The sequence below is a fragment of the Channa argus genome, chromosome 11 (assembly GCF_033026475.1).
Source record: "Channa argus isolate prfri chromosome 11, Channa argus male v1.0, whole genome shotgun sequence".
NCBI classification, from domain to species: Eukaryota; Metazoa; Chordata; class Actinopteri; order Anabantiformes; family Channidae; genus Channa; species Channa argus.
Window position 1 is genome coordinate 16892685 of NC_090207.1, and position 25219 is coordinate 16917903.

A 25219-nucleotide genomic window follows, 5' to 3' on the forward strand; every position below is an offset into this window, starting at 1 on the left:
CAGAGGTTGAGAGATTATGTTATGAAAGCAATCAGTTGAATGTCCTGGTTGTGATATGAGTGTGTGTGTGTGTGTGTGTGTGTTTATGGTGGTGTGCAATGGTGTAATGTGTTCTGAGCTAAGGTTGACATTCGTTTGACTGACATCGGGGGCGACAGCAGCACAGAGGCATATGGTTACCGCCTGCTAACCGCTAAAACTTGACATCAGCGCAAACAAGTCAGCGAAGCGTGACAAAGTGTGCTCCTAAGAGGGTTAAGGGATAGGCTGTCAGCATACGGCAGGATAATAAAACCTATCACATACACCATAATACCAGATAAAGGGGAGGGGAAACCACACCAAATACACAGGTTGGTGTTAACTCAAATGAAGCCAATGACATGCCAGACAAAAAAGTAAGAGATACATTTTAATGCATATTTTATGGTTGTTGCTGGGGCATCACACACAGCAGAAAAGTAAACAGAAACATTTAACTAGAGATAAACCTTACACCTGATATTACCATGAGGCTCACAGTCAGAATCTGTTTACAGCTGATGTAGCTGGATTATATTCACACCTGCCTTTGACATGCCGGGTTAGTATTTACACTGAAATTTGACTTTTCTTCCCTTTGCCTAAGTACAAATTTTCACACACGTCACTTGCTCATGATATATTTATACTGAAAGTGACAGTAAATACCTTACCTGACTTGTTCCTCATCCTCGAGTAACTTGACAACACATTTTTGAAAAGTAACTTGCAATGAGAGCAGCCCGCTGCTGTGTGTACACTCTTTATCTTCTCTATATAGCTCCCATGAATGAAATGAAAATGCACTACGTTCTTGTTAAAGAAAATGCAACTTTAACCTTTTCCAGAGGTCATTTGGACAACCAAAGCTCCATGTCTTTGTTTATACACATCGATATCAAATATTTTTGTGCCAAAGTTTAAGTCAAGGTGCATATTGATGCCTATTGCACAGAGCACACAGATATATAGACACAGTTTTCCACTGACCCACTGAGCTGCAAAAGCCAGAAAAGCTACAGACCCATCTGATCACTGATGCCATCTCTCTCCTCATTGTCTGTGTCTTTCTCTTTTGCACAGACACAAAAGCATACATATCTTCAAACACTGAGACAGCGCTGTCAGTGCTAGGATCTGATGTACTGAAATGTACATTTCACATCCACAGAGAATGCAGGACAATATCAGTCTCAACAGACAGATAAGCCTTCAAATAAAGATTCCATCTTGTTTGGTCACATACGGAGACAGTGAAAAAAGCACAAAAGCAGACAGCTACAAGACACTGACACATATGGGTAAACACAGATAAAACCACAGCCTCAAATAAATGGCAAACTACTAATCAACTATATACAGTATGAAAAATAATCCACTGGGCCAAATAATTGAAAAGCTGTTCTAGATGTCTGAATAGAATCCTGTTTTTACTACAGTATAAATCACTACTGAAAAATAATCTCCAAAATGATTCCAAGAAAACCACAGCAGTCCTCTGGCATTTATTTTCATTTTGAAACACGGAGCCAGCACTAAAACTATTAACAGAAAGATTTGTTGTTGTTTGCCTCTAACCCTAGTGTACCCCCTAGAAACCTGGTAACCCCTATTTAAGCACTGAGTTTTCTCTCATCGATCAAAGTGTGGCACACACAGTCCAGGAGCATGACACTGGCAGTGAGGAACTTACAGCAGGCTTCAACTTTGACCCTAAAAGATGCTCAGCAGCTCACTGTGTGTGTTTGTGTGTGTGTGTGTGTGTGTGTGTGTGTGTGTGTGTAGTGTAAATTCAGGGTGGGTCACCTATATGCTCAACAAGGGCTCCTTGCAGAACTCAATTTCCTCCAGGAAAGATCACAGCAAACCTGCTGCAATTGAGGATGAATGTAAAATTTCCTACAGGATGAAAGAGCGTTTGCATGTGTCTGTTTGTGTCCACGTGTAATATTAAACAATTCAAACACTTAAAACTACATCTATCCCCCCCAAAAAAATAAATATTACAAGCCGTTACATTGCAGCCTTTCAGACACTGTACATGTTGCTGCTCTGGGTGATGAGTTGTGCAAAAGATGGAGGATTTGTGTGTGAGTATGTGTGTGTATAGATGAATGTTCCCAGTGAGAGAGTGAAGAAGTATCTACCACACGCTGCCTGGGGCCCTCTGGAAGGGAGACTAAACAAGACCTTCCCACTGGGGCACATGCACACAGCCTCCAGCTGCAAATGACCTACTACTCACCTCATACACAGAGACACACACACACAGCCTTTTTTGATAAATTAATTTCAAGACAAAAAACTAAGTCAATTATCACACGTAGGCTTATAAATATAAACCCCCAAAATTGTTTCACAAGTAGATCAAAGTCTTCCTCTCCTATCTTTTGTATTCCATCTTCTTGTTCTTTGCATCCTCTCTTCTCCCAAGCAACCCAAGCATGTACCTGGAAACTGACATACTAAACTTAAACATTTTTTCATAAGGTATATAAGAATAGATAGACTATGTCCATATACTATACATCCAGAAAACAAAATGAATGTTCTTCTCTCTCTAAACCACCAAAAACATCAGCAGTTGTCATGTACAGTTTCTGCTACAGTAATAAATCCTAAAAGGTTTAAACCAAATCACATGCTTAAGCATCTTTTTAAGCTCAGAATGTCACAGTAAATATCTATTATCAGCATTTGTTCTAAGTCTACTTTCTGACAAACGTGTGTGATAAACTGTTTTTAAAGAAGAAAAACAAAAATTGGAAACAAAACTTGCCACATCTCTGGCCAGTTTTTATCGCAAGCTAGGGTTCTGCAGCAACCATTGTGAGAATAACTGATGTGAAGTGCTATGTCACAGCATTTAAATTGGATTATTTTTACAAGAGGAATCCTACAATACAATTTGCATGTGCTATGTGTGTAGTTCCAGGGGCACTTTGAACAAAATCAATGAAGTCTGCAGAGCAAAATTGCCAGACCTAATTTACTGTAACTCTGAAAGTGTTAATATCAACATTTCCCATGTTTATAGTGGGCAATCAACACTTATTAACACTACAAAATTTACTGTGTGTTTTCCCTTTGAATCTCTGCTCTTAGTCCAAATATAAAATGTCATAATGCATTCACCCCCCTTACACACTTGGGTGAATTATGTATCTGGGAGATTTGCACAGGATGCAAATTACAGATGCCAGTGGTAATTACAATAATGACAGTACCTCCCTAAAGAAAATCTCTTTTAAATAGGGCCTAATATGTAATGCAATGAACATTTTCTATACAAATGACAAACAGAAACAATTATATAAACCATGTTAAGACGTTTTAACTACGCAGTGTTCAAAAAATATTTCAAACATATTGTAAACTGTCATTCCCATTTTATCAGTGACTTGTAAAACAATAACCTGTATGTTTTTCTTAAGGAAGCCGTAGGATGAACATATATTCTTCATATCGTTCTCAGACTGACAAATAAAGGCTCCCTGCCAAGAGAAACTCAATGAGACCACAATCAATATAGTGCTACAAGGTGTGTGCAATCTCTCGCACACACACACACACACACACACACACACACACACACACACTCTACACAGATAGGGGATGATGTACTATTACCTGAAGCACATCAGGTGCATGTTCATACAGAATGCACACACTCACATGCACCATTGTAAACACACACACTTACACGCACACAAACTGGGTACACACAAACACACACATGCTTGCACACACACACAAACACACACTGAAAGACACTTAATATGCAAATAATTTTTTTACAACAGGGACACCACTCCATTGTTCATCTGGACGAAAGGGGGCAGATAGATAAATGGGTCTCTAGATATCTAGCTTGGACCTCAATTGATGAGATTTCACATACGCATCAGCAGTGCTTTTAGGGTAGGGAATACCACCTCAAAATAATGTTTTCTCTCCCTCTGATCAATTTTTAATTTGGCCCATGCAGCCGAGCCCTTGGCGGGCCTGGCCCCGGTAATTATGGTGGGTTATTGACAGCTGCCTTCCCACGGGAGGCTATTTAAAAAGGGTTTAACCCCAGAGCAAGTCCAGGCCCCACACTCACCTTTGAAGGTGTCAAGTGCATTGATCTGAGCTGCAGGATGTGCTGGGACCTTCCCACCTGGAGTTGTGTATATCTGTGGGTGTGTATGTTGCTTACAGGGCTATTATTACAAGGCCATGGCACAGCATAGCAGCTTTTGACTCACAAACACAAGTAGACACAAACCGTCTTCCTCTGGCTAAACCTGGCTAGATGGATAAAATGATACCTGTCTGGCTTCTGTGGCCACCTGATGCCCAAAGATAGGCTAAACACACTGTACATATAATGTTATCATTGGGTGACACACACACAAACACACAACAGGTTAACTCACAGCTCGGGGGGAATCAGAGGAACTAATGAGAAAGGAGGAGGAAGAATGGGGGATTGGAGAGACTGGGGATAGAGAGAAGAGAGAGTTATTCACACCACACAGGGCCATGACACAACTCAACACAGGAAGATGCCAGCGTATTGAAGAAGACATCATCCAGCTACCAAAAAAGGGAGGGGGGCAGCATGACAGAAATTAAAAGAGGATTTCTGTGTTTGAGTTTGTCTGCCTCGCTGCCCCCTTTCAGCCTCCCATTGAAATTCTGGGCAGATACAAACCCCTAGGCTTTTGACACACTTTTGAAAACACCACACCCCCTCTTTCTTTCCAGTGGGTCTCCAGTGTCAAGCATGACTCACTATCAAGAGAGCAAGAGAGAGCAAGATGGAGAGAAAGGGCGTGAAAAGGAGGGGAGCCATTACAGGGGGCGTAGATTTGTTTCGTATTAGTGCCTTCCAAAATAAAATTAAGTTTGTTAAACAACTAGGAAACTTTTGACCATGTGAAAAAAGTGCTCCAGCAACTGAATGTCAATTCTATGAGAGTTTTACCTCAGATGAATACAAAGCAATTGTACCAGCCTGCAAAAATGAAAAATGTACATTGCATGCAAGGTTAAAGTGAAAAAGGTAAGAAGTGATGTCATGTGATTATACATTTTTTGGCTTACTGATTTTCAGCCATGCTGTGTCAGATAAATGATACATGAGAGCTAAGGCTCACAACAGCATCTGTGTATTTTCCTTCAAATTGGACAAAGTCACACAAGTTTAAAGTCGTATTCTTTCAACTCCAGAGATAATGACTGCCTCATTCCTCAGTATTTCTGACTCTAACCTCAAAATCTGCAATCTCTCTTTCCACCACCCCCCTCAATCCCCTCCAAAGCCCATGGCACCCACCCTCCACCACCATATCAGTCTCAGGATGCAGAGCAGTGACAGGGCCAGAAGGTAATGATACAGCTGCCATGATGCAACAAGCAGACCTGTCGACTGTCAGGAATTGAAATCATGAAGGAATAAGCTGTCATTAAGAGGCCCTCTCCCAGTAGTGGAGCTGTCAGACGCCTGTCTTCTGCCTCTCTCTCTCTTGCTCTATACTCCCATCTCTCCTCCACCAGTCCCACCCCATTTGCAGTCACTTCCACGTCCTCCTCTCATTCCTCTCCTCCTGATTCAATCCTATCTGTAACCCTTTCCGTCTTTCCTCTTCTGTCCTCTTCCAACCAATCATAACCCTACCACCTTCTATACACACACACATGCTCTCTGGGTGTTACTGGAACAACCTCCTCTTACCTGTCATTTTACCTAAAGGCTATGGGAATATCACTACTTCCACACACGCGCACACACGCACACAACATTAAAGTAATATGAAAGAGACTTGCATACAACATAAAGATTTCCCTTAACCTTGTGTTAATGTAAACGCTGTAAAGCATCTATTTGATGTGATGCATTTGTAAACAAAGACTTTCTGTAAAGTTTGTTTGTGTACATACATTTGGTCTCATCTTTAAGCATTTACCATGCATTTTGCCACCTTATTAACATGTCATCATGATATAACAGCATAGCAAGACTTGTGATAAACCCGTACACAGGAGCATGGCAGAGTAAGAGACAGGCTGCAGCAAGATTTACCCGAGATGGTGATGTACACGTGCATGTGTGTGAATGTGTTTGAAGGGGTCTGATTAACTGACACAATCTCGGAAGAGAGGAAAGGCTGACTCCACAGCTCATGGCTAAGAATTTCAGAGGGGTGCTTCAACACAGGTGCAAGCCTGTGGTCTCAGCTGCATGTACACACATAGTACTGAGTCATAATAACCATGTGCGCATGTGTGTGTTCATGTTTTGCAAAGCCAAACTCTCCCGCCATATTACCCCAAATGCACTCCAGTTGACCCTTTGTTGCCAGCTTTAGATTTTCTTTCAATTTCTCATGAGTAACTTCACATCTGCTGTACTTGAGGAAAAGGATTCTTTCAATGAAACATCTAGAAAAATGCCGCCTATTTTGAATATACTCAAAATATCAACATTTGATCCAACACTGCACTTACCTAAATCTGTTAATTAAAAACTAGTAAGTTATGGTCTACGTTTTGTTACTCGTTTCCAGATAAGTTTCCAGACAGCTTTGGTAGGGTTTGTACTGATGATTATTTACTTAAATTAAAATTCTATTTTCAGCTCATCACACTGCTCTATATCAGTATTATGTCAATATCCTGTATTGCCAGTTTATTAAAATGTACAATATACTTACAGTATTTCATCAGTATTGCTGTTGTAAATTGATGATTTAAAATGTCAGAGAAATCAATTAATAGTGTGTAACAAATAAATGAGTGAACAGGATGGGCTGTTTGAGGATAAAGTAATAAAAGAAGGGTAACATTACATCCTCTAAAACTATCTGAACATTACAGCACATGACATGTCACATGTCAAATACAGTATAGCTGAACCACTGTAATGGTTCTTTTCATTTCATAAGGATTTATTTCCAGTCTTCACAATTAAATGAACATTCCTCATGCATATCATTGCATCTTTGTTCAATTTACAGTAAGTCTTCTTCTATATGATACTTAATGTACTCTCGAATGAGACCAAAAGGGAGTAGGCTGAAGCCAAACCAAAAACAGTTAATAAAAACATTTATCTTTATTGTATGTTATTGGATAAGACACAGGCTTAGGCTAAGGAAAACCAATTATTTAAATCAGCTGCCAATGTGTTAGGTAATCAGCTAAAATAGCAAACACTACAGTATGTCTTTGTTTTCAGATGATACACTAGCTGTAACTCCTGTAGATGCACTTTAAAACATCGCCACAAATTTCATGGTATGACATATTAAACCACAGACATGCATGTAATAGATGAAGACAGCATGAATTGACTGAATGTGTGTCTGTCTTTCCAGTGCACACAGAGTACAAGGCCTGTGTGGTAAACGCCTGGATGATGATTTGTCAGGGTGTAAGAACATGATTTCTTGTTTACTATGATGAATGAGCCACACTGGCACTACACACACCATGTTCTCTCTATCTGAGCAGTCACTCTGACTTCGAGCAAAACAACTCTGCCTTCTCCAACTGCCAGAGTAACTGTAAAAGACTGTTTTGGGGTACCTGTATCATCCATTAGCACACACACAGACACACATGCAGTGCATGAAACCCAGCTCTGTTGTCATTGTACTCAGCATGTTAGGGGCTTTAAACAGCATTGAACATCTTTATGGAATTCAGATGGACAAAAAGAGGGAACAAGGGAGGAGAGGGAGAGCACGATCTCCACTAAGTCAATTTGAACAGCAGGCCGATGAAATTACACAGGTAGTTGTGACCAGGTTGACAAATGAGCACAGAGATGGGAATGAAAATAATAAGAAAGGTAGAGCCACCTTTTGCTTGCTGACACACAGTTGCATACATTCCTGTCTTATCACGTGGTAGAGAAAGAAAAACTAATCTTTATTTTACATTACATTATCTCATTCATTCCCTCTTTGTGTAGTCACCCATGAACACACAGAAGTATATAGGAACACACACACACATTTAGACTCTTATTAGTGAAATGAAGCATATTCCTCAACATGTTCATTATTATAATAATGATCATGTTGAGGAATATGCACATTATTATACTATATATATATATATATATATATATATATATATATATATATATATATATATATATATAAAATAATGATCATGTTTAGGAATATGCTTCATTTCACTAATAAGAGTCTAGTTTATGTTTAAGTTTATGTTTGCACCTGTGAATGAAAGTCTACTTGTTATTATTTGCCTCTATGATTATATGATGCTGTGGAGTGCTGAAATGTTTCAGCATCATGTAATTTCTTGTATGACCCGAGGGCAAAGTCTCCTTTCCTCTCTGCACTTCAAATTGGAAATTGTACAATGAAGTAAAAGTGAATTGAGTCGATGCACTACATTCAGTCTAAGGTACAAAAGCTCACAGCTACAACAAATTACCCACAATCACATTCAAACCAGTCAAATTAAAAAAAGACAACAACAACAAAAACACAGTGCTTCTGCCTGCGCCACAACTGCTTCCACTGTAAAATATCCAAGGCTACCCTTAAATCTGTGTGGGTTACACTTGTCAAACCAATATCCCATCAGGCTAACCACTTTGGTAGTGGTGGGGCCACTATGTGGTGTGTTTTATTATTTATGCTAGATTCACAAAACCCTAGATGTATTAAATGTGTCACATTTTATACTCCTTGCAAAAGACACTAAAAGTAAAACAAAACTTCAGGGTTGGATGTAAAGTTTAATGGCTGCAAAATAAATATTATAACAAGTTATGTGCATTTTTGTGTGTGTGTGTGTGTGTGTGTGTGTGTGTGTGTGTGTGTGTGTGTGTGTGTGTGTGTATTCAGCCAAGACCAGACCAGAAAATCAGTCCAACAATCAACAAAATAGGTTGTTTTTGTTGTGCCCCTACCTCCATGGCTCTGGTGATGAAGGGGATCTGTGTCCCTGATTCCAGATCCTGGTTGATGATTAGTCTACGGGCCCACTGACCAGCGCGCACCACGCCGCTGCCTTGGATGAGAACCAGCAGCTTGGATGGGTTAGACAATGCATCTGAGCTCAGGTAGATAAAACTAGTAGGCTCATCTTCTGTAGCATCCACCTAAATGTTTGAGAAATATTCAGTTACCATGTGCCACTGACGTACTTTGCTATTAAAATCAATCCTTGAAAAAACCCAAAGAAAATATGTTGATGTATTATTATTATTTCCAAATTGATGAACATGTTTTGCATATGACTTCATAATCCGGTGGGGATTTAACTCAATCAAAACAAATCTTTGCTGTTTCTATTTACAACATGCATGAGTTTAAGGAGAAACAGTCTTCTCCTCTGTGGCCTTTGAAATTAAAAATCTCATATGCATCAGTACACTAATCATCAATAGTCATGATTACAAAACAGCCTTTGTGTGATTAAAACTGAGGGAGACAGTAATACAGACAGGGAAGGGGGCTCAATGAGTAACTAAGCATTTGTGTCTGTGCATGTGCTATGTCCACATCCAATGCGTCTTTGCATCCCTCCCAAATATGCCTGGAAGAATCTCTAAGGAGACAAACACTGTCCATAAAAGCCATGGGTGGCAGCTGCAAGAACCTAATCCGAGCAGACAAAGAGAGCCGAGTGGGGGAGAAAATCTTACCCTTTATTCTCTTGTGCACCCTCATTCCCTCTCCCTATACTTGGCTGTGGTTAATCTTCTTAAAATCTCCGGTCACAAGTTCAATGCCATGCAGGTGGACAGACCCACCACTAACACACAAATACACACATACGCACGCCATATACACGCAGGCGGGTGGGCAACAGAAAAGCAGAACAGAGCAATTTTCCATAGGAATAATGAGATAAATAGGGCAGGCAGATAAACCAGTAAAAGTGTATAGGGGCTAATGAAAGGCGCTGAGTCCCAGGCTTGGTGATTTATGGAGACTGTTAGTGGCAGAGCTAACTGTGCTACTATGCTTCTTAACACCAGCACTGCCTAACATCCCCATAAATGCAGCCTGAAAAATGATCACAACTTTTTTAAACAGAAGAGGAACAGGGCTGGATAGTTAAAAGGGGGAGGGGTGCAAAAAGAGACTAACATCCTTCCAACAACAAATAAAAGGGATCAAGTGTGTGCACTGAGCCCGGATGAGCTGGGCAAAGAATAACTCCATAATCGCAGGGTAGAAAGTCCCCTTCAGTGCAAATGAATGCAAAACAGATTAAGCATCAGCATGCTGTGCCTCTGTGCCTTTGAAATGACACGTCACAATACAGTTAATTTGTTGAGGAGACACTTTTATACAAAGGATGTGGGAAGTGGAGGGGGCAAAAGAAAGAGAGGGAGTAAGAAGCAAGAAGCAAGAAACTGAGTGAGACAGAAAGAGAATGACAAAGACTGATATAGAAATGAGGAGAGCTGACTCCTCACAATCCCCTTTTCATTATTTTTTAAACAGGACACAATATCATAATCACACTGAAGCTGAAGCATTTATGTCAATTTTCATTTTTAATACTCTCTTTAATCTTCAAGGGCATAAATCAAAGTGGAAAATTTCTCTTTTCACTTTGGGTACTTACTGGCAGGATTGCTTTAGTCATGTTGCACTTTTTCTCCAACAGCTCATAAACATAGTGAGTGATGATCTGGAAAGGAAAAAATAAAAAAATAAAAAACACAGAACATACACACAGTCAGGCATTACACCGATAGCACCAATACAATTAATATGTTTGTACTGCTGTTGATACAAATCCATCTAACAAAACCCAACTAAACCGTGTGTACAGTATGTGTGAACATGTAATCACAGCCACTGTCATGCTTGCAAACAGTATAAAGAGCAGTATTCAAAACCCTTGTTTACCCTCTGGTGTGTGTGCGAGTATGTAATTTAAGGGGTCCGGATCGTGGTGTGTGTGTGTGATTATGAGTGTGTGTTTATGAGTGTGTGTATGTGTGAATCACAGTGCAGTGAGTGTTGAGGTTGTAAGTGCCAGGAGAGGAAATCTCCTGTACAAGCAAAGGGCTGATGTAAGTTATGTTTATCCCCACAGCTACAGCACTAAAGAACCTTGTATACCGAGTCATCCCAACCCCAGGCCAAGCCTTTCATGGTTCAGCGACATTAACAACTTTCTTATTCATTTTCTTTATTTCTTCTTTCTTTCTTTTTCTGCCTATATCCTGTTTAGCTAAGAACAAAGAGATGCACTTACTGGAACAGATTTAGATTTTTGATCAGTTGCAAGAGAAAGAAAACTTAAGAGTGATTACAGATGAAAGGCACATCACCAGAGGCAGTGAGCTGTGTTGGAGCCATTGTTGCTGTGATGATGTTTCAACAATACAGTGATGGGCAAATGGACCACAGGGAGAGCTGAGAAACATGCTGGCCTGCTTTGCGGTGAAGTCTCACTTTTTTTGTTGTAGAAGCCAGTGAGCGCTCTTAAACTAAAAAAAACGCCAAAAAAAAGAAGAAAAAAAAACCCTAAAACCCTCAGGTAGTCAAGCAAAACCAACCACTTAGAGATTACTCTTGGAAAGGTGGTCCACTATGCTTAGATACACCTTTAATAAAGCAAAAACCTCATCTTTGTGTGCAACATTCAGAAATTATTTTGAATACAGCCTCTTTACGTACTTTTCCACCAATCAGCAATCTCGACACTCCTGCCCCTGATGGTTGGGGGGTGGAAGTACGATTCAATTGCCGTTCTCAGCAATTACCATAGCAAATTGGTCCTAATTAATTTATTCTGTACTGTGTAATTTATCACAACATATTTCCATTTGCTATGTTTTGCAAATTGCAAGTTTTGGAAATGGAAATGATACTGAACACGCACTGAATTGTGATCTTCTCCCCTGACTTCTTGGGGTAGCAGTGAGCAAATTGCTGCTTGGTGGATTAGACCATAAACACGCCACACAAAGTTGAAATCTATGCATTATTAGAAGAGTCTTCTAATGAATTTGAGGTGGACTACTAGGCAGCTTAGTTTGCAAAACTCTCTTTACAATGAATATTAGTATTTCCTCTGCTGTCACTCTAAGGGCAGTACCAGTGGTTCTCTGGAGCTATAACAGCAATGTCAGTTGTCACCGTTTCCTTAGGCAAACCTGCATGTGTGTTGACTTTGCTAGAAAAAGAACTGGAGTAATAGTGGCCACAGCAGATGAAGACAAGGTGAACATAATGAAATAATACCAAACAAAGACAGTCATGTTACCTCAGTGACACTCTTTTTTGCTTGTCTTTGTGCACAGACTTTACATTAAAAAAGTAATGCCATATCTTCATAAAAGCCACATTGTGTGTCAATGCGTTGTCTGTATGTTACAATACAGTACAGAGTGTAGGCCACCTGTATTTTAGAAGCCTTTTGAGCCTAATATGTCATTACTATGGGGAGGCCTTACTTTTAGTTACTGTAGATGCCCCTGGTCCTATATGCCATATGTTTACAATATATAAAAAAGATTTAAATCTTGCTTGTGAGGTTTTTTTTATTAATATGGGGCATAGGGCCCTAGTTATTGGGGAACAACATGGGTTGAAATAAATCTGTTTTTGAATCATGTCTTGTGTTGTGTTCATGCAGTTTTAAAAAAATTGGATAAAAATTTTGACTTGCTCAAAACACTAAAAAGGAGAACAACCTTCATTGTAATTGAGCACATACATACATACATACATACATACATACATACATACTGCACATACATGTTACAAGTTGCATATGTGGTCATAGATATTTCATCTCACAATGCAAATGCTGTGAGAATGGTCAGATCAGAATTCATATTGGCCATTTTGTCTGACTTCTGTGCACATGAGCAAATTCCATGCAATGTCCACATCTCAGTCCAGTAAATATAAACAGAGAAGATCAATAACAGAGGGGGATGTGTGGAGAGATGAAGCTGCTTCAGTTTTCTAAGACATTTATGGAGAAGGTTCTGTTAAAGCCAAACTAGAAGAAAAATAGTGCATCCAAGCAGATTTTGAGGAAAAATGGAATTTTAATGTTGTAAGTATGTGGCTCATATTTGGTAAAAATTTTGTGAGCATGTCGATTTAGGAGTGCAACAGCATTTAAATCAGAGCTTAACACTTAACTAACTAATAAACATGAACGAGATACAATAATCGATATAAGAATATTGTATCCGAAAAAAAAAATCTGAGTTGAGCGTTATTGTCTGTAATGTGAATGTAGCCTAAGGTCTTCAGAAATCTCCTTAATCTGTGCTTTAGCCTTAAATAAGGCAGGACCTAAACGGCATTCCATTAATGGAAATACCTAACTCTGGTTCACATACTTTCGTCACACGAATTTTATGATTGGATCATTATCCACAATTAATAATTTGTCTCTTATGTTTAAATGGGTTCTCTTTGTTTAGTACAAGGACCAGAAAAAAACATTGCATGTTCATCATACTTATTTAGAAACACAGAATATTCTAAGAAGTTCCCCATCTTTCAAGCACCGCTGATCATGTCAATAGAAAAACACATCTTGCGGTTTCTAAAAGCAAGGAAGATACACTCAGTCAGAGAAGTGAGAAAATCTCTGCCCTCCCTGCTCACATGATAGTGAAAAAATATAATGGATTAGTACCAGAAAGTGAAAAAGTAATGGGTGTGCCTAGTATTGTGGGAAATTGTTTTCTATGGGCCAAATACTAAAATGTCAATAGCAATGAAATTATAAAAAAACACTAAATTACATATTCCGAACCACACATGCAAGATATCTACTGCATATATGAGTTTTCCGTCAGAACAAATGGTCAAGAAAAAGGGAAAATTCAACAAGAGGAATAAAAATTAGGTTCTTGCTTTAAAGTCAAATCTGAATTCCCATGACAACTGCCATACTGTCGTGCTCTTTTATGCCTAAAAGAAACTCAACACTAACTTGATTTACTAGTTGCAGAACAACATGCAAGAAAAAAAAACATTACACACCAGACACACATATTAGCCTTATGACAGCCAATCACGGGCCAGCAGACGGACAAAATGAGATGATCGATTCCACCATTTGACCCCATGAAAAGGGTGGGGGGGCTAAAACAACCCCACCTCACCCAAACCCACAAAACCTCAAAGAGCTAATTCACTAAAATGTCAGCCTGTCTGATGAAGACTAAAATGATTCTGCGCCTAGGTATGCTAGTGTTTAATGACATCAATAAGCCTCACAGGAAATTTCATTTGCACTACGTTATTTGTTCAGTGCCTCAGGTGGCTCGAGAACCATCTGATATAAAATAAGGAGAGAGGCTCAACAAGAGAAGAGTGAGAAAAGTGGAAAGAATACAAGACTTTCAAATTGTGAATGTATCTTCTCTGATAAAAGGATAATGATATCATAAATAAGAATCTATTGCAATATAAAAGTTTGTATATATGTGTGGGCATCTGTGTGCTTTAGTTCAAAAATGCAACCAGATGACCTTTTCAGCAAACAATATCTAGATCAAAAGGATGAGTTGAAAAGGGGAAAGCACAGACTGAGAACAAAAAACATACAACAAAAAAATGACAAACATGTCCTGATGCAAATATAAAGCCAACATCCTTCTGTGTGGGCCTCTGATGACTATGTCACAGCAGCTGATCAGTACAATAAGAAAAGCCTCTTTGTCACCTAATTACCAATGTGTTATTAGTGCTTTAATGAAATGCCTGCAGGAAGCAACCCTGAGTGCATTGGAGGAAAGGAGAAGCATGAGGAGTGAATTTGACAAACAATATTAAGACACACAGAGAGAATGAAGGGGGGGATGATAGAGAAAAGAAAGCAAACAAAATAGGTTTCCGACTATAAACTTATTTAGAATGTCCTTATCTGCAACAAATATGTTATCCTCTTAAATGTCAATTAATGCTTAGTGCATTTTTTAAGCCTACAATTTGTTTGCTCTGCTCAGTGGACGGCGTTGTCACCTTGGTTTGTTTTCCCGTGGGTCCAGTATCCTTTTCACACAAATCCAAGTGAACCAAAAGGCATCACTGGAAGTCACGCAAGAATAAGTCTTTTCCAAATACTGTATTGGTAAAATGGATTTAAAACAAAAGTGAACACAAGAAGATCCTGTTCTATCCCTGTAAATCTTCCTACAAGTGAAAACCTATTATGAAGCATGGAAGAATTGCAAAATTTGCACTGAAATATTAAGACAGATCTTGCTCAACATGTTCTGATGCCTTTTGGTTTGTTTTGCTAAGATTTTTCTGTGTAAAAAAAAAAATTTAACCAAAAAAAATTGACAGTATAAGAAACATTTGCAACAATGTTAAAAAGAGCAGACAGGGTAAAAGTTGAGTTTCAGTCATCTTCTAGAACAGCTGGCTGATGATATATCTTCAAACAACAGCAAGCTTTCTACATGACTGTGACAGCGATCATGGGAGAGTCAGGAATAGACCTTCTTCAGCTGAGGTCACCACTTGTCTGTAGTTTGCTTGTGTAGAGGAAGTGTAGCAATAAAGCAACAAGAGTGGGATCAAGGAGGAAGGAAGGGACTAAGAGGAGGGGTCAGTGGGAGGAAAGAAGGAAGACAAGAAGGGTGAGATGAAGAAAAAATCCCCAAGAGCCAAAGTCTCGTGCAAAGTCATACTGCAGTGACCAGCTAAGAGAAAGTATGAAAACAGGGGGACAAAGGGAGAGAGAGCACAATACAATACACGGCCTTGATAAGAGGTCTTTACCTGGGTGGGCAGTGACATCAGCTCTGTGCAAACCTCAGGTCATCCCCATACCAAACTTCATCGTTCTTACAAGCCAAGGTCTTAATGAAGACCACTAATGCTGCAAGTTAAGAAAGACCTCCCACACTATGTATGCACAGTACTGTGAGTGTGTGTGTGTGTGTGTGTGTGTGTGTGTGTGTACATGCAAGTGTGTGTTCTGTCAGTGATTAAAATCGGAATGCCTAGCTGACCACACCTAAGGCAATAAGGAGATGATCTTTCCCGGCCACACACAAAACATGGACGGGGAGGTAGAGAACCGGGTTAGGAGGTAAAGAAAACAATCAAAAGAAGGGAAAGACAACGAGATGAAGAACGGGAAGCAAAAGAACAAAGAGTATAGGGAATAGGGTGAGAAAGGTATGATATTTAACAGAGGATGATAATAGGTAAGTACAGAAGTTAAAGGATGACCTGACATGGTCAAGTGCAATGGAAATCATGAAACTTGATCAACTGTTTATCAGGGGATTTTCATGAAAATATATTTAAGACTTTAATTTAATGTCAGCCACAGTGTAATATGCAACCAATTTAGAAATTGAAATAAACATGAGATAGTAAAAAGGGCCCAGTCCAGGTAATATTCAGCTGAAAATGCAACCACTTCACAAAGAAAAAGTTTAAGAAATCAAAAGTCATAGTCTTAGTCTTGTGAGGCTTCCAGTTTACAGACACACACCTCTTGTCTCTTTAGTCCAGAGCCCTCTCTACAAGCCACTTAGCTATAGAAGCCAGAGAGGAAAAAAAGGCATCAAAGCTGTTTATATAATGAAGCTGAGAGCTGCTCCATGCAGTATCACTGGTTGCACCCAGGAAAGCATTACTTCTTCTCCAGAGAATAGGAGAGATAGAAAAAGCAAAAAGAAGAAAATCCCCCAAACAATGCAGCACAACAACAGCATAGCATACTCAGAAAGAGCGAGAGACTACAAAAATGAGAGAGAGCATGAGGCAACAGAAAGGTTGTTTATTTTAAGTCAGCTTCGTGTTCCAACCAAAAGTGGTATTAAAATAGGGCCTATTGTGTAGGTTTGTGATCTGTCAGTCCACATGGGAAAGAGACAGAGAGTGGTGCAATTCCCATGAGGTCTCTGTCTCTTCTGTCTGAAGAGACAGGGCTCTCCAGGGGGAGACAAAGTTCTCAGGCACACTGAAAGACAAGCCTGTTTACAGTTAACATAGATATCCCTCTCTCACTCCTTCCTCCCTGCCCTACTCATTCTAATGGCATCGTAATGACTTCCTCAGGTGTTAACTGGAAAGTCGGCAGTGGACTAGTTCAAAGCTAAGTACTATATGCCACCGTGGGTACTGGCAATAGCGAAATATGCCCAAGTAACTACCAGCCCTCTACCCCTCCATCCCCTGTCCAATTCGCTTCTCTTTCATCAACTCAAATCCACCTCACCCACTCCTTGCAACAATTTTGATCTGACTGTGTCTGCTTCCTCCTCCTTGCTCTCAGCAGAAGCTGCAGCAGCAGTGTTTAAGTGTTTTGGGAATGGAGACGTGATGGCAGTCAGTGAATCAGGGCAGACAGCTGTCATTTATAGTCCCTCTTCAGAGAGATCCCATTAGCTTCCCGACAAAATGGTCCACGACTGCTACGGGGCCTCCTAGTGGTTTAAGTACAGTACAGAGGCCTTTCTTCAGAGTTCCCACTGTGGGACTACCAAAACACTTCATGCCTGCAGCCTGACTTTTTATTGCTTATGTAGGTAGAGTTGTTTATCAATAGTGGTTTATGGTAGAGAAAAACATACTGTAGCATCTAATGGAAAAAATGATTTAAAAAATGACTAATCCTAAAATACATGACATTCATGCCATCGCACCCTCAACAGCCAGATTTTTTTTCCAATTGTATATCCATCTGTACGTTACATTCCTGTATATGGAACATATCCTGTATTTGGGACTGAACCCAAAGTTGCTTCCAGTGGGTCAGGTGAGTACCTTGCATAGCAGCCAGTGTGTGAGTGTGTGTGAATGGGTGAATAAGAAGCAACATTGAAAAGCGCTGTTTATGTCGCCATTTTACATCTTGACAGGAGGCCAAAGGTTAAGGTCATTGTGGCCCCACATTCCTTACTTTCTTCTGAATGTAGTATCACAGTGGCGTCTTAAGGGAACTCCTTCAAATATGATACAAACACCTGGACTCAAGAACAAACTCCTTGGTTGTCACGGTCATAATGACATCATGTCTGTCCCTTTTGTCCCTCCTAGTCATGTGAATGTGACTTAAAGGTTATTTCTTCAGACTTGGCACAAACTGAGTCCATTGAGTCCACTTGGACTCAATCATAAATTATTAGTTTTAGGTGGTAAAAGTCATAATGTATATATAATACGATATGCTTTATTTTGTTATTTAATGTGTATATTGTCATTTATCACCACCAAACAAAATAGACACTGCTATGACAACAACCAACATGCATAATGTAAAAACAGGGGGAGACAGAAAGAGAAAACAATGTCAGATAGACAGTGTAAGACAAGACAAGAGACATACAAAAAGAGAGAGATGAAAAGAGAGAGAAATGAGAGAGAGCGAGACAGAGACAGACAGACAGAGCGACGACTTTCTAATTCAGCCATCTGGCTAGCTTTACTTCATTATAATATTCTGTTCTGACTGTGTTTGTATGAGTGTGTGTGTGCGCGTGTGTATGTATTTACAAATTTGTGAGTAACTTCCATTCCACAGATGCAGGCAGAGCAGAGAAGAATCCTCATTTATTAACAGCTTAATGGAGCTCCATCTGGGCCAGACCCTATGCTTGTCTTCTATCAGAGAAATTCATCACCGAATCACAGGAATTAGACTACAACTGACACCTACATAGGCTGAGGTGACCCTGCAGCACCGAGCAACACTTTTGCAAACAACAGTCAACACCTAAGACAAAAAACATCAATACAGCAACAGTCTGTGGGTCTTATTTTGTATAATGTTTTAGCTTTTGTCTGTTTTTTGACTAAGCAGAATATAAAATAAGGAGAAGAAGTAGAAGAATACTTTATACCAATGCAAAAATTTTCAAACTGGGGTTAATGTAAGTAACAGAGATCCTAGTCAGTGCTTAAGCTCTTTAATGGGGTGCATTTACAACGTAAATGGCTATTTCAGGTCCAGACTTCTTATTTGTCTCATTTATCCAGCGACAGAGAATCATAGATGTCCTTTTGTATTTGCAAAAAGAAAAACGGCTACATCTCCCAAATAATCAAGTTTTTATTTTAGTCCAATATTTAATTATCAGGTTCCCTAAAAGAACATTCAAAATGTCTCTCTCTAAAGCGAATGATTCTGTAGAACATTTTGCAACACAATACACTGTGGTCATGTTTATTCAAATAGTTAAATTTGTGGAATTTAATTTTTATTTATTACCCTTGTTCCTAACTTCTTTTTAAACATTGTGCACGAATACCAATTTCCTCCCTTCCCTTTTGTACACCTACCTAAAACAATTGTAAGCTGTATATTCATGTAGCCATGTATGCATGTGTTTGATGTAGAATATGCAATCCAACACTTCCAATTTATGCTTGCATGTTTATGTTTCTGCAACATTACACTCCTACAGTCTGTCAGTTCAACCTTCTCTCTCTACTACTGATGGTTGCCAAATGTTTTTCTATTGTACACTTAATTGTAAGTAGTACACCCAGTTGTAATTCAAAAATCTAAAACGTTTTGCTTTTAGTTTTATTGAATGACTATTACTGTATTCATAATTTTAACAAGGATTTCAAACTAATATAACTTTGGGGCTAGTGGTTTTTCTCAGATGTTTTTCACAATTACAATTGCAATTCAGGTGCGTAAGTTAACCCTCTACTTATATCTATAGAAATATACCCAATACTGCATGCAGTAAGATTCCAGTCTCTCAGATAGTATCTGCAACTCTCTCCACATCAAAGCATAAATATATACAAAGATTTCTGAAATAATTTTTACTGATGAAAAGGGAAGAGAGAAAAATTATTCACTGCTCAAACCAAATTCTGTTCCCATCTCTTTCTTTTGCTTGGAGGCCATCACACCAACATCCTCGTTCTCCCTCTTTCTAACCGTCCCTCCATTCAGACGAGGCTGAAGTGCAAATTGGACATCTGGTGCTGTGATGTGTCTGACAATACAGCCGCCACCCCCAACCCCTTCACACACGTGCACAAACACACAACAGGCACACACAGAGTCCTCCACATAAAATACACAACCGTGAAGATACTGAGATTAGGGAGGGAGAGATGGATGGAGGTATGGAGGAAGGAGGGACAGATAGGAAGGGGAGCGAACATTAGGGGGCAATGATGTTGCCACTCTATTCACACTGCCAGGGGCAAACACATGCACCCATGTCCTTGTGCAGTCTCTCATAGCTCTCGGGCTGAATTGTGGCTAGTTTTTAGACTGACCCAGGTGGCAGGTTGATAGAGAGTAGTGGGGTGTGTTGGCCCATAAAAAGGCCTGTCTGCATAGAAGCTCATGACATCCGAAAAAACCTCTCATCCTTCCCGATGCAGAAATGAAACGGAAGAATGAGAGAAAAGGCTAGACGGATAAACTATGACATACAAGGAGGAATTTTCCACAAATACATGTACATATGTTGGCCAGGCAGAATCAGGAAACAAGCACGCTGGTACCGGACGACTGAGTGACACACTCACATATACAGAGGCTGACTAAGCAGCAAAACCTACTTTTACAACCAAAAGCATACAATTGTGTCTATTTATAATTGGGTATATTTCTTACAAGCAAAAACAATGCATTTGTACTTGCAAAGCTGTATGAGGTACAGTATTCATTTTCTTGAACCATCTGTGGCCTAAAAACAACAGACAGATAATACTGCTTATTCAGGTGGTGTTCTTTTCTTCTCAGCCAGTTAATCTCCTGCACCACAACTCATTCAGTATCTGTTCTCATTACACAAGCTCATATGAACACTGATTGACACAGTTTCCTTTATTTGTCTCTAAAGAAAATGCTTCTGTCATTTTTTAATCATAGGATGAATAAAATTTGCATACATCCTGCTTGATGTTTATTTGTTTCATCCAAGTGTGTGCCCCCCACCCCCCATCAGATGCTTGAGTTCACTTAGTTTAAATGTCTGTGTGTTCTTTCGGGACGTCTGCTTTTCGCTACCAAATGTTTGTTTCTATAGCCTTTTTAGATGTTGGTAGATAGTGCCTGAGCAGGCAAAAGAAAAGAGGGGTAAAAAACCTTCACAGAAGGCTGTCTCTCAAAGGAGCTACTGTATACCTCCATTAGAAAGAATAAAAAACACCCAGGTAATCCCACAAAAGGGTCTATCACTTTACTTTGAACTTCAAAGTAATGCACAAAACAATTAAAAGCAACATAGCGAGGGTTGCAAATAAAACAGATTACAAAAGAACATTTGTCTCATTGTCTTAATGTCTTGTGCATGTGTTAGCAGTGTTGGAGTGAATAAGAGGTGGACTTTAAGATGGTGTATGATTGGAAAAAAGTGAAGAAATTGGACAACCACAGAATTCTCAAGAACATCAAGAAAAACTTTAGAAATGTGTCAGCTGGATTTTGAATCTCTCGGCATTAGAATCCAGTAAATGATACTAAACATAGCTTTCAGAGTCCATTTTGCCACCATATGCAGTGTATAGGACCCTACAGTATATAGAAGGCTGTGATTCCTCTCTTCTATTCTACTGTGGATTTTAAATCTGATTCAGGGTCCTGCTCAGAATCAGTAGATGTGTCAATGTCCAACTGACACATCTAACTGGGTTAGTTATGTGAAAAACATCTTCACATCTTCAAACACTAGTTACTGTTCAACTAGACATGCAAGTGATCAAGTGATATCCTTTGTGCGCGTATGACTTATGAGACCATGGCTTTTACAATTCTTGTAAACCTTCACTATTCTAATCTGACAGAAACCTGGAACACAAGAAACCTCTCTATTGAATCCATTCTGCAGCACCAGTATTTAACATATTAAAAAACAAGATAAATTGCAATTCACTAAGTCTGTAATATAAATAGTGAAAGCAACTTTAATACAAATGCCATAGTGTGTAAGACAAGTGGCAAACAAAAATGACCATATCATGTCTGAAAAGAGCTGAATTTTCTAGGTCTGGCAGGAAAACATAAAAACCTCTTGCAGTTGAACAGCCACGAGTTGAGCTTCTTCCCTCACAAAAAAAAAAGCTTTGGCTGTGTACAAACACCAGCTTCGGTGAGCACTTTAAGTAACAGTAAATTTCATGGTCATTACTGGCTAAGACTGACAAAAGTTGCTAGCTGAATGTTTTGCACACTTCCTTCAGCTCAGGATAAATAGCCTTAGAGAACTTGCATTTTGGCACCCTCAGAGTCTGTACCAGTGTGTCTAAATTATTTTTCACATTCACACACTTATTTTTACTCATGCAACATATTGCTACACTGCAGAGCTCATCTCTGAAGGAGAGCAGCACCGTAACCCTGCATCTTAAAATAAATAAAATACACTCTGCAATAAAGAGAGGAAACGATTTTAATTGGCTTTATTTCAGATGACAACGACTCTCTAAAATACACCTAGGTGCGACCCAATATGAATCCTCAGAATCAATTCGTGACATCTCTAAAACTAACATAACAATGGATCAAGCACATAAAAAAGTAAGAATGTTCTTAGCTGTATAGCTTTAAAATGTAAAAACAAAAACTTCAATTGAGAGTCAAATGTTTCTGCTGACTCTGTTAACAAGTAATTTTTGAATGCTAAAAGTTTGCCTTGTCTTACACAAATATAATAAAACAATATCGCAGGTTCCCCCATGTGATTTTGCTTTATATCTTTTTGCACTCAAAAGAATCAACAACCATTACACATCTTGCAACATTAACGTCAAAAAACATACTGTCAGTTAGTTTTCCAGTAGAAAACGTGAAGTGTTACCTCTCCAAGAGCTTCATAGCGTTTCTGGTTCCAGCGGTGGAGATCCTCTCTGGCATTAAACACAAAGGGCTCTCCTGTTTTTACATGTCTGAGCTGACCATCTGTGGAAAAAAAAGAGAATGAAAGAAGGAAAATCCATGTGTAATGACAACCGACCCCTGTATACACATGTGAGCGTGTGTCCCTACTTCTAACTGGACATGCAAAAGTACCTTTATCTGCTAATTAAAACAAACTAAACCATGTTTTTCTACTGTTTAGGTTAAATTTTTCACTTATTTGCTCTTTTGGTTTATTTGTTTCTTTACCCTCCTTAACACAACCACCCTCATCTGGAGGGTACAAAGCCTGTGGATAAAGCAGTGTTCTTCCAGTCACGACTCCAAAGGCCTTCTGGGTAGTCTGGCAGGCCAGGCCTAGACAGCTGGTATGGCAAAAATTCTCTCTTTCTTTTCTCATCCATCTAAAAGCCTCTCCCCTTCCTCTTTAACTGTGTCCATCTCTCTCTCTGTTCCTCTTCTTCCTCATTTAGTCTGGCGATGGGCCACAGGTCTGCCCCTGCCTTTTCTACCCAAACGAATAAAGACTAAAGGTGGTGAGGGAAAGGTTCTGAGTGTGTTGGTGTGTATGTGTATTCATACTAATGTATGAGCATAAATACACTCATAAAAGAGAGAAGGGGGGTTGTAAAACATTAGCCGGAATGACAACTGCTCCTTGAAATTCCTTCAAGGATGCTGTCTGGGCATCAGGCAATCACCCTTACCAGCACAGCTCACACATGCACAAACAGTTCCAGCCAGGAGAACCAGGTGTAGACATACAGGTAGAGACACTGGGCTTCTTTAAATTATTTTAGGTGAGGCACACTGCCATTATTATACAAAAGAAATGACTGAGAAGATAAAAAAGCTCTTTGGGACTTTGTAGAAGTCAACTGTTATAATTCAGAGAAACCAGAGACGTATTTAACACAACCAGGTTTCATTCCATATAAAGCATGTTTATTCCACATAAGACCGGAAATAATAAACAATTAGCCTTGTGTGGCTATGCAACCATTACATTTACACCTTAGCAATGAGCTCATCGATCCTGCAGTTGACAATACAATACAATAAAAAAAACTTAACTGTGTTAAATTTAATTTTGACCTTTATGACTGCAGAATTTGTAAGTGCTAAATCACTGAAAAGCACACACTTAACCTAAATAGCCAGGGGGCTCTCATACTTTCTCAATTATTGCACAACGTGAGAAAACCCATCTAAGATTTAAGTAAATATAATATCTTTGCCAGATAAAAGAATGCATAGGCATTTTTTTCATCTCTTTCTAAATTGCAACCATTTTCACTGCTCTGTCAATGTGATAAATCTTACATTGCCAGCACGCTGTGTATTACAACACTTGCTTTCATGGTTAGTTGTTAGCCAACATGTAATGCTGAATCTATGTTTGTCATCACGTTGCATTAAAAAAAGCATGCTTTTGCCTTAAAGGTAGAGCAGGAGACGAAAGAGAAGTTAGGATAAAACAGTGTGCACAAAAAGTACCTTGAAGAAAATCAATTATGCATTCATGGAGGGGTGAGGATCTAAACAATACTGCCTAAGAGAAGGAAGAGAGGAGCTATAATAAAATCCTACAGTAGCAAAGGGCTGTGTGTGTGTGTGTGTGTGTCTGTGAGAGGGAAGGAGAGAATAAGTGTGTGGTGTTTGTGTGAGGGAAGGAGAGAATACGTGTGGGGTGTGTGCGTATGGGCTGGGGGTGGTGATCAGCTCCATTGCCTCCCCCAACACATCCTCTCAGAGGAATAACGTTTTCTCAACTTTTCTCCTCTTTTTCTGTCATAATTAGCATTCTGTTCTCAATTTGGCCGCTTAATTAGGTGTACATAACCTTGGATTTCCAGTAATGGAAAACCGGAGGGCTAGCGAGATGAAGCCATCATCTTCAGTGATTAAGATACCTGCAAACTATTGTACACAGCCTCGTCTGTATTCACATCATTACATGGTCAAATTAACATTTTTGTTCCACCTGTCTTGGGCAAAGGTAGCCTGGGTGTAGCTTTAGAAATGCCTGAGAGCCAGAGTGACTGAGAGACAACATACTAGAGACACCGCCTGAGGGCCACTATGGCTTTAATAGAAATGCTATCCTTCAAAAACAGACCTGAGAAGAAATTGACAAGACACACAGATCAGTATGGGTGAGTATATATGTTTGTGTATGTGTGTGTACGCAGGAGAGTTAAAGAGAGATGGGAAAGAAAAGAGAACAGGGGAGACATCAGGGTGAGGGAGAGGCAATGGAGAGCCTCTGATTGTGTTCATCACTCCATGGGAGACTAAGCTGGGATTTGAGGGTGGGGTAGAGGGGGTGGCGAGTGTTGGCAAGGTGGCGTGTGGGGGGTAAGTCTCCGTTTCTCTGTTC

At 39.5% G+C, this 25219-nt stretch overlaps 1 protein-coding gene across 6 annotated transcripts in view; it reads right to left on the reverse strand.

Moving 5' to 3' along the window:
* arb2a (ARB2 cotranscriptional regulator A) overlaps positions 1 to 25219 on the reverse strand; it is a 137136-nt gene that overhangs the window by 109453 nt on the left and 2464 nt on the right. For all 6 annotated transcript variants that reach the window (XM_067519827.1, XM_067519832.1, XM_067519829.1 and 3 more), the window contains 3 exons: positions 22781 to 22881; positions 10627 to 10692; positions 8957 to 9148 (listed from right to left, as the gene is read on the reverse strand). In XM_067519827.1, coding sequence (XP_067375928.1) covers positions 8957 to 9148; positions 10627 to 10692; positions 22781 to 22881 — 359 coding nt within the window. The remainder of the gene's footprint in view (positions 1 to 8956; positions 9149 to 10626; positions 10693 to 22780; positions 22882 to 25219) is intronic.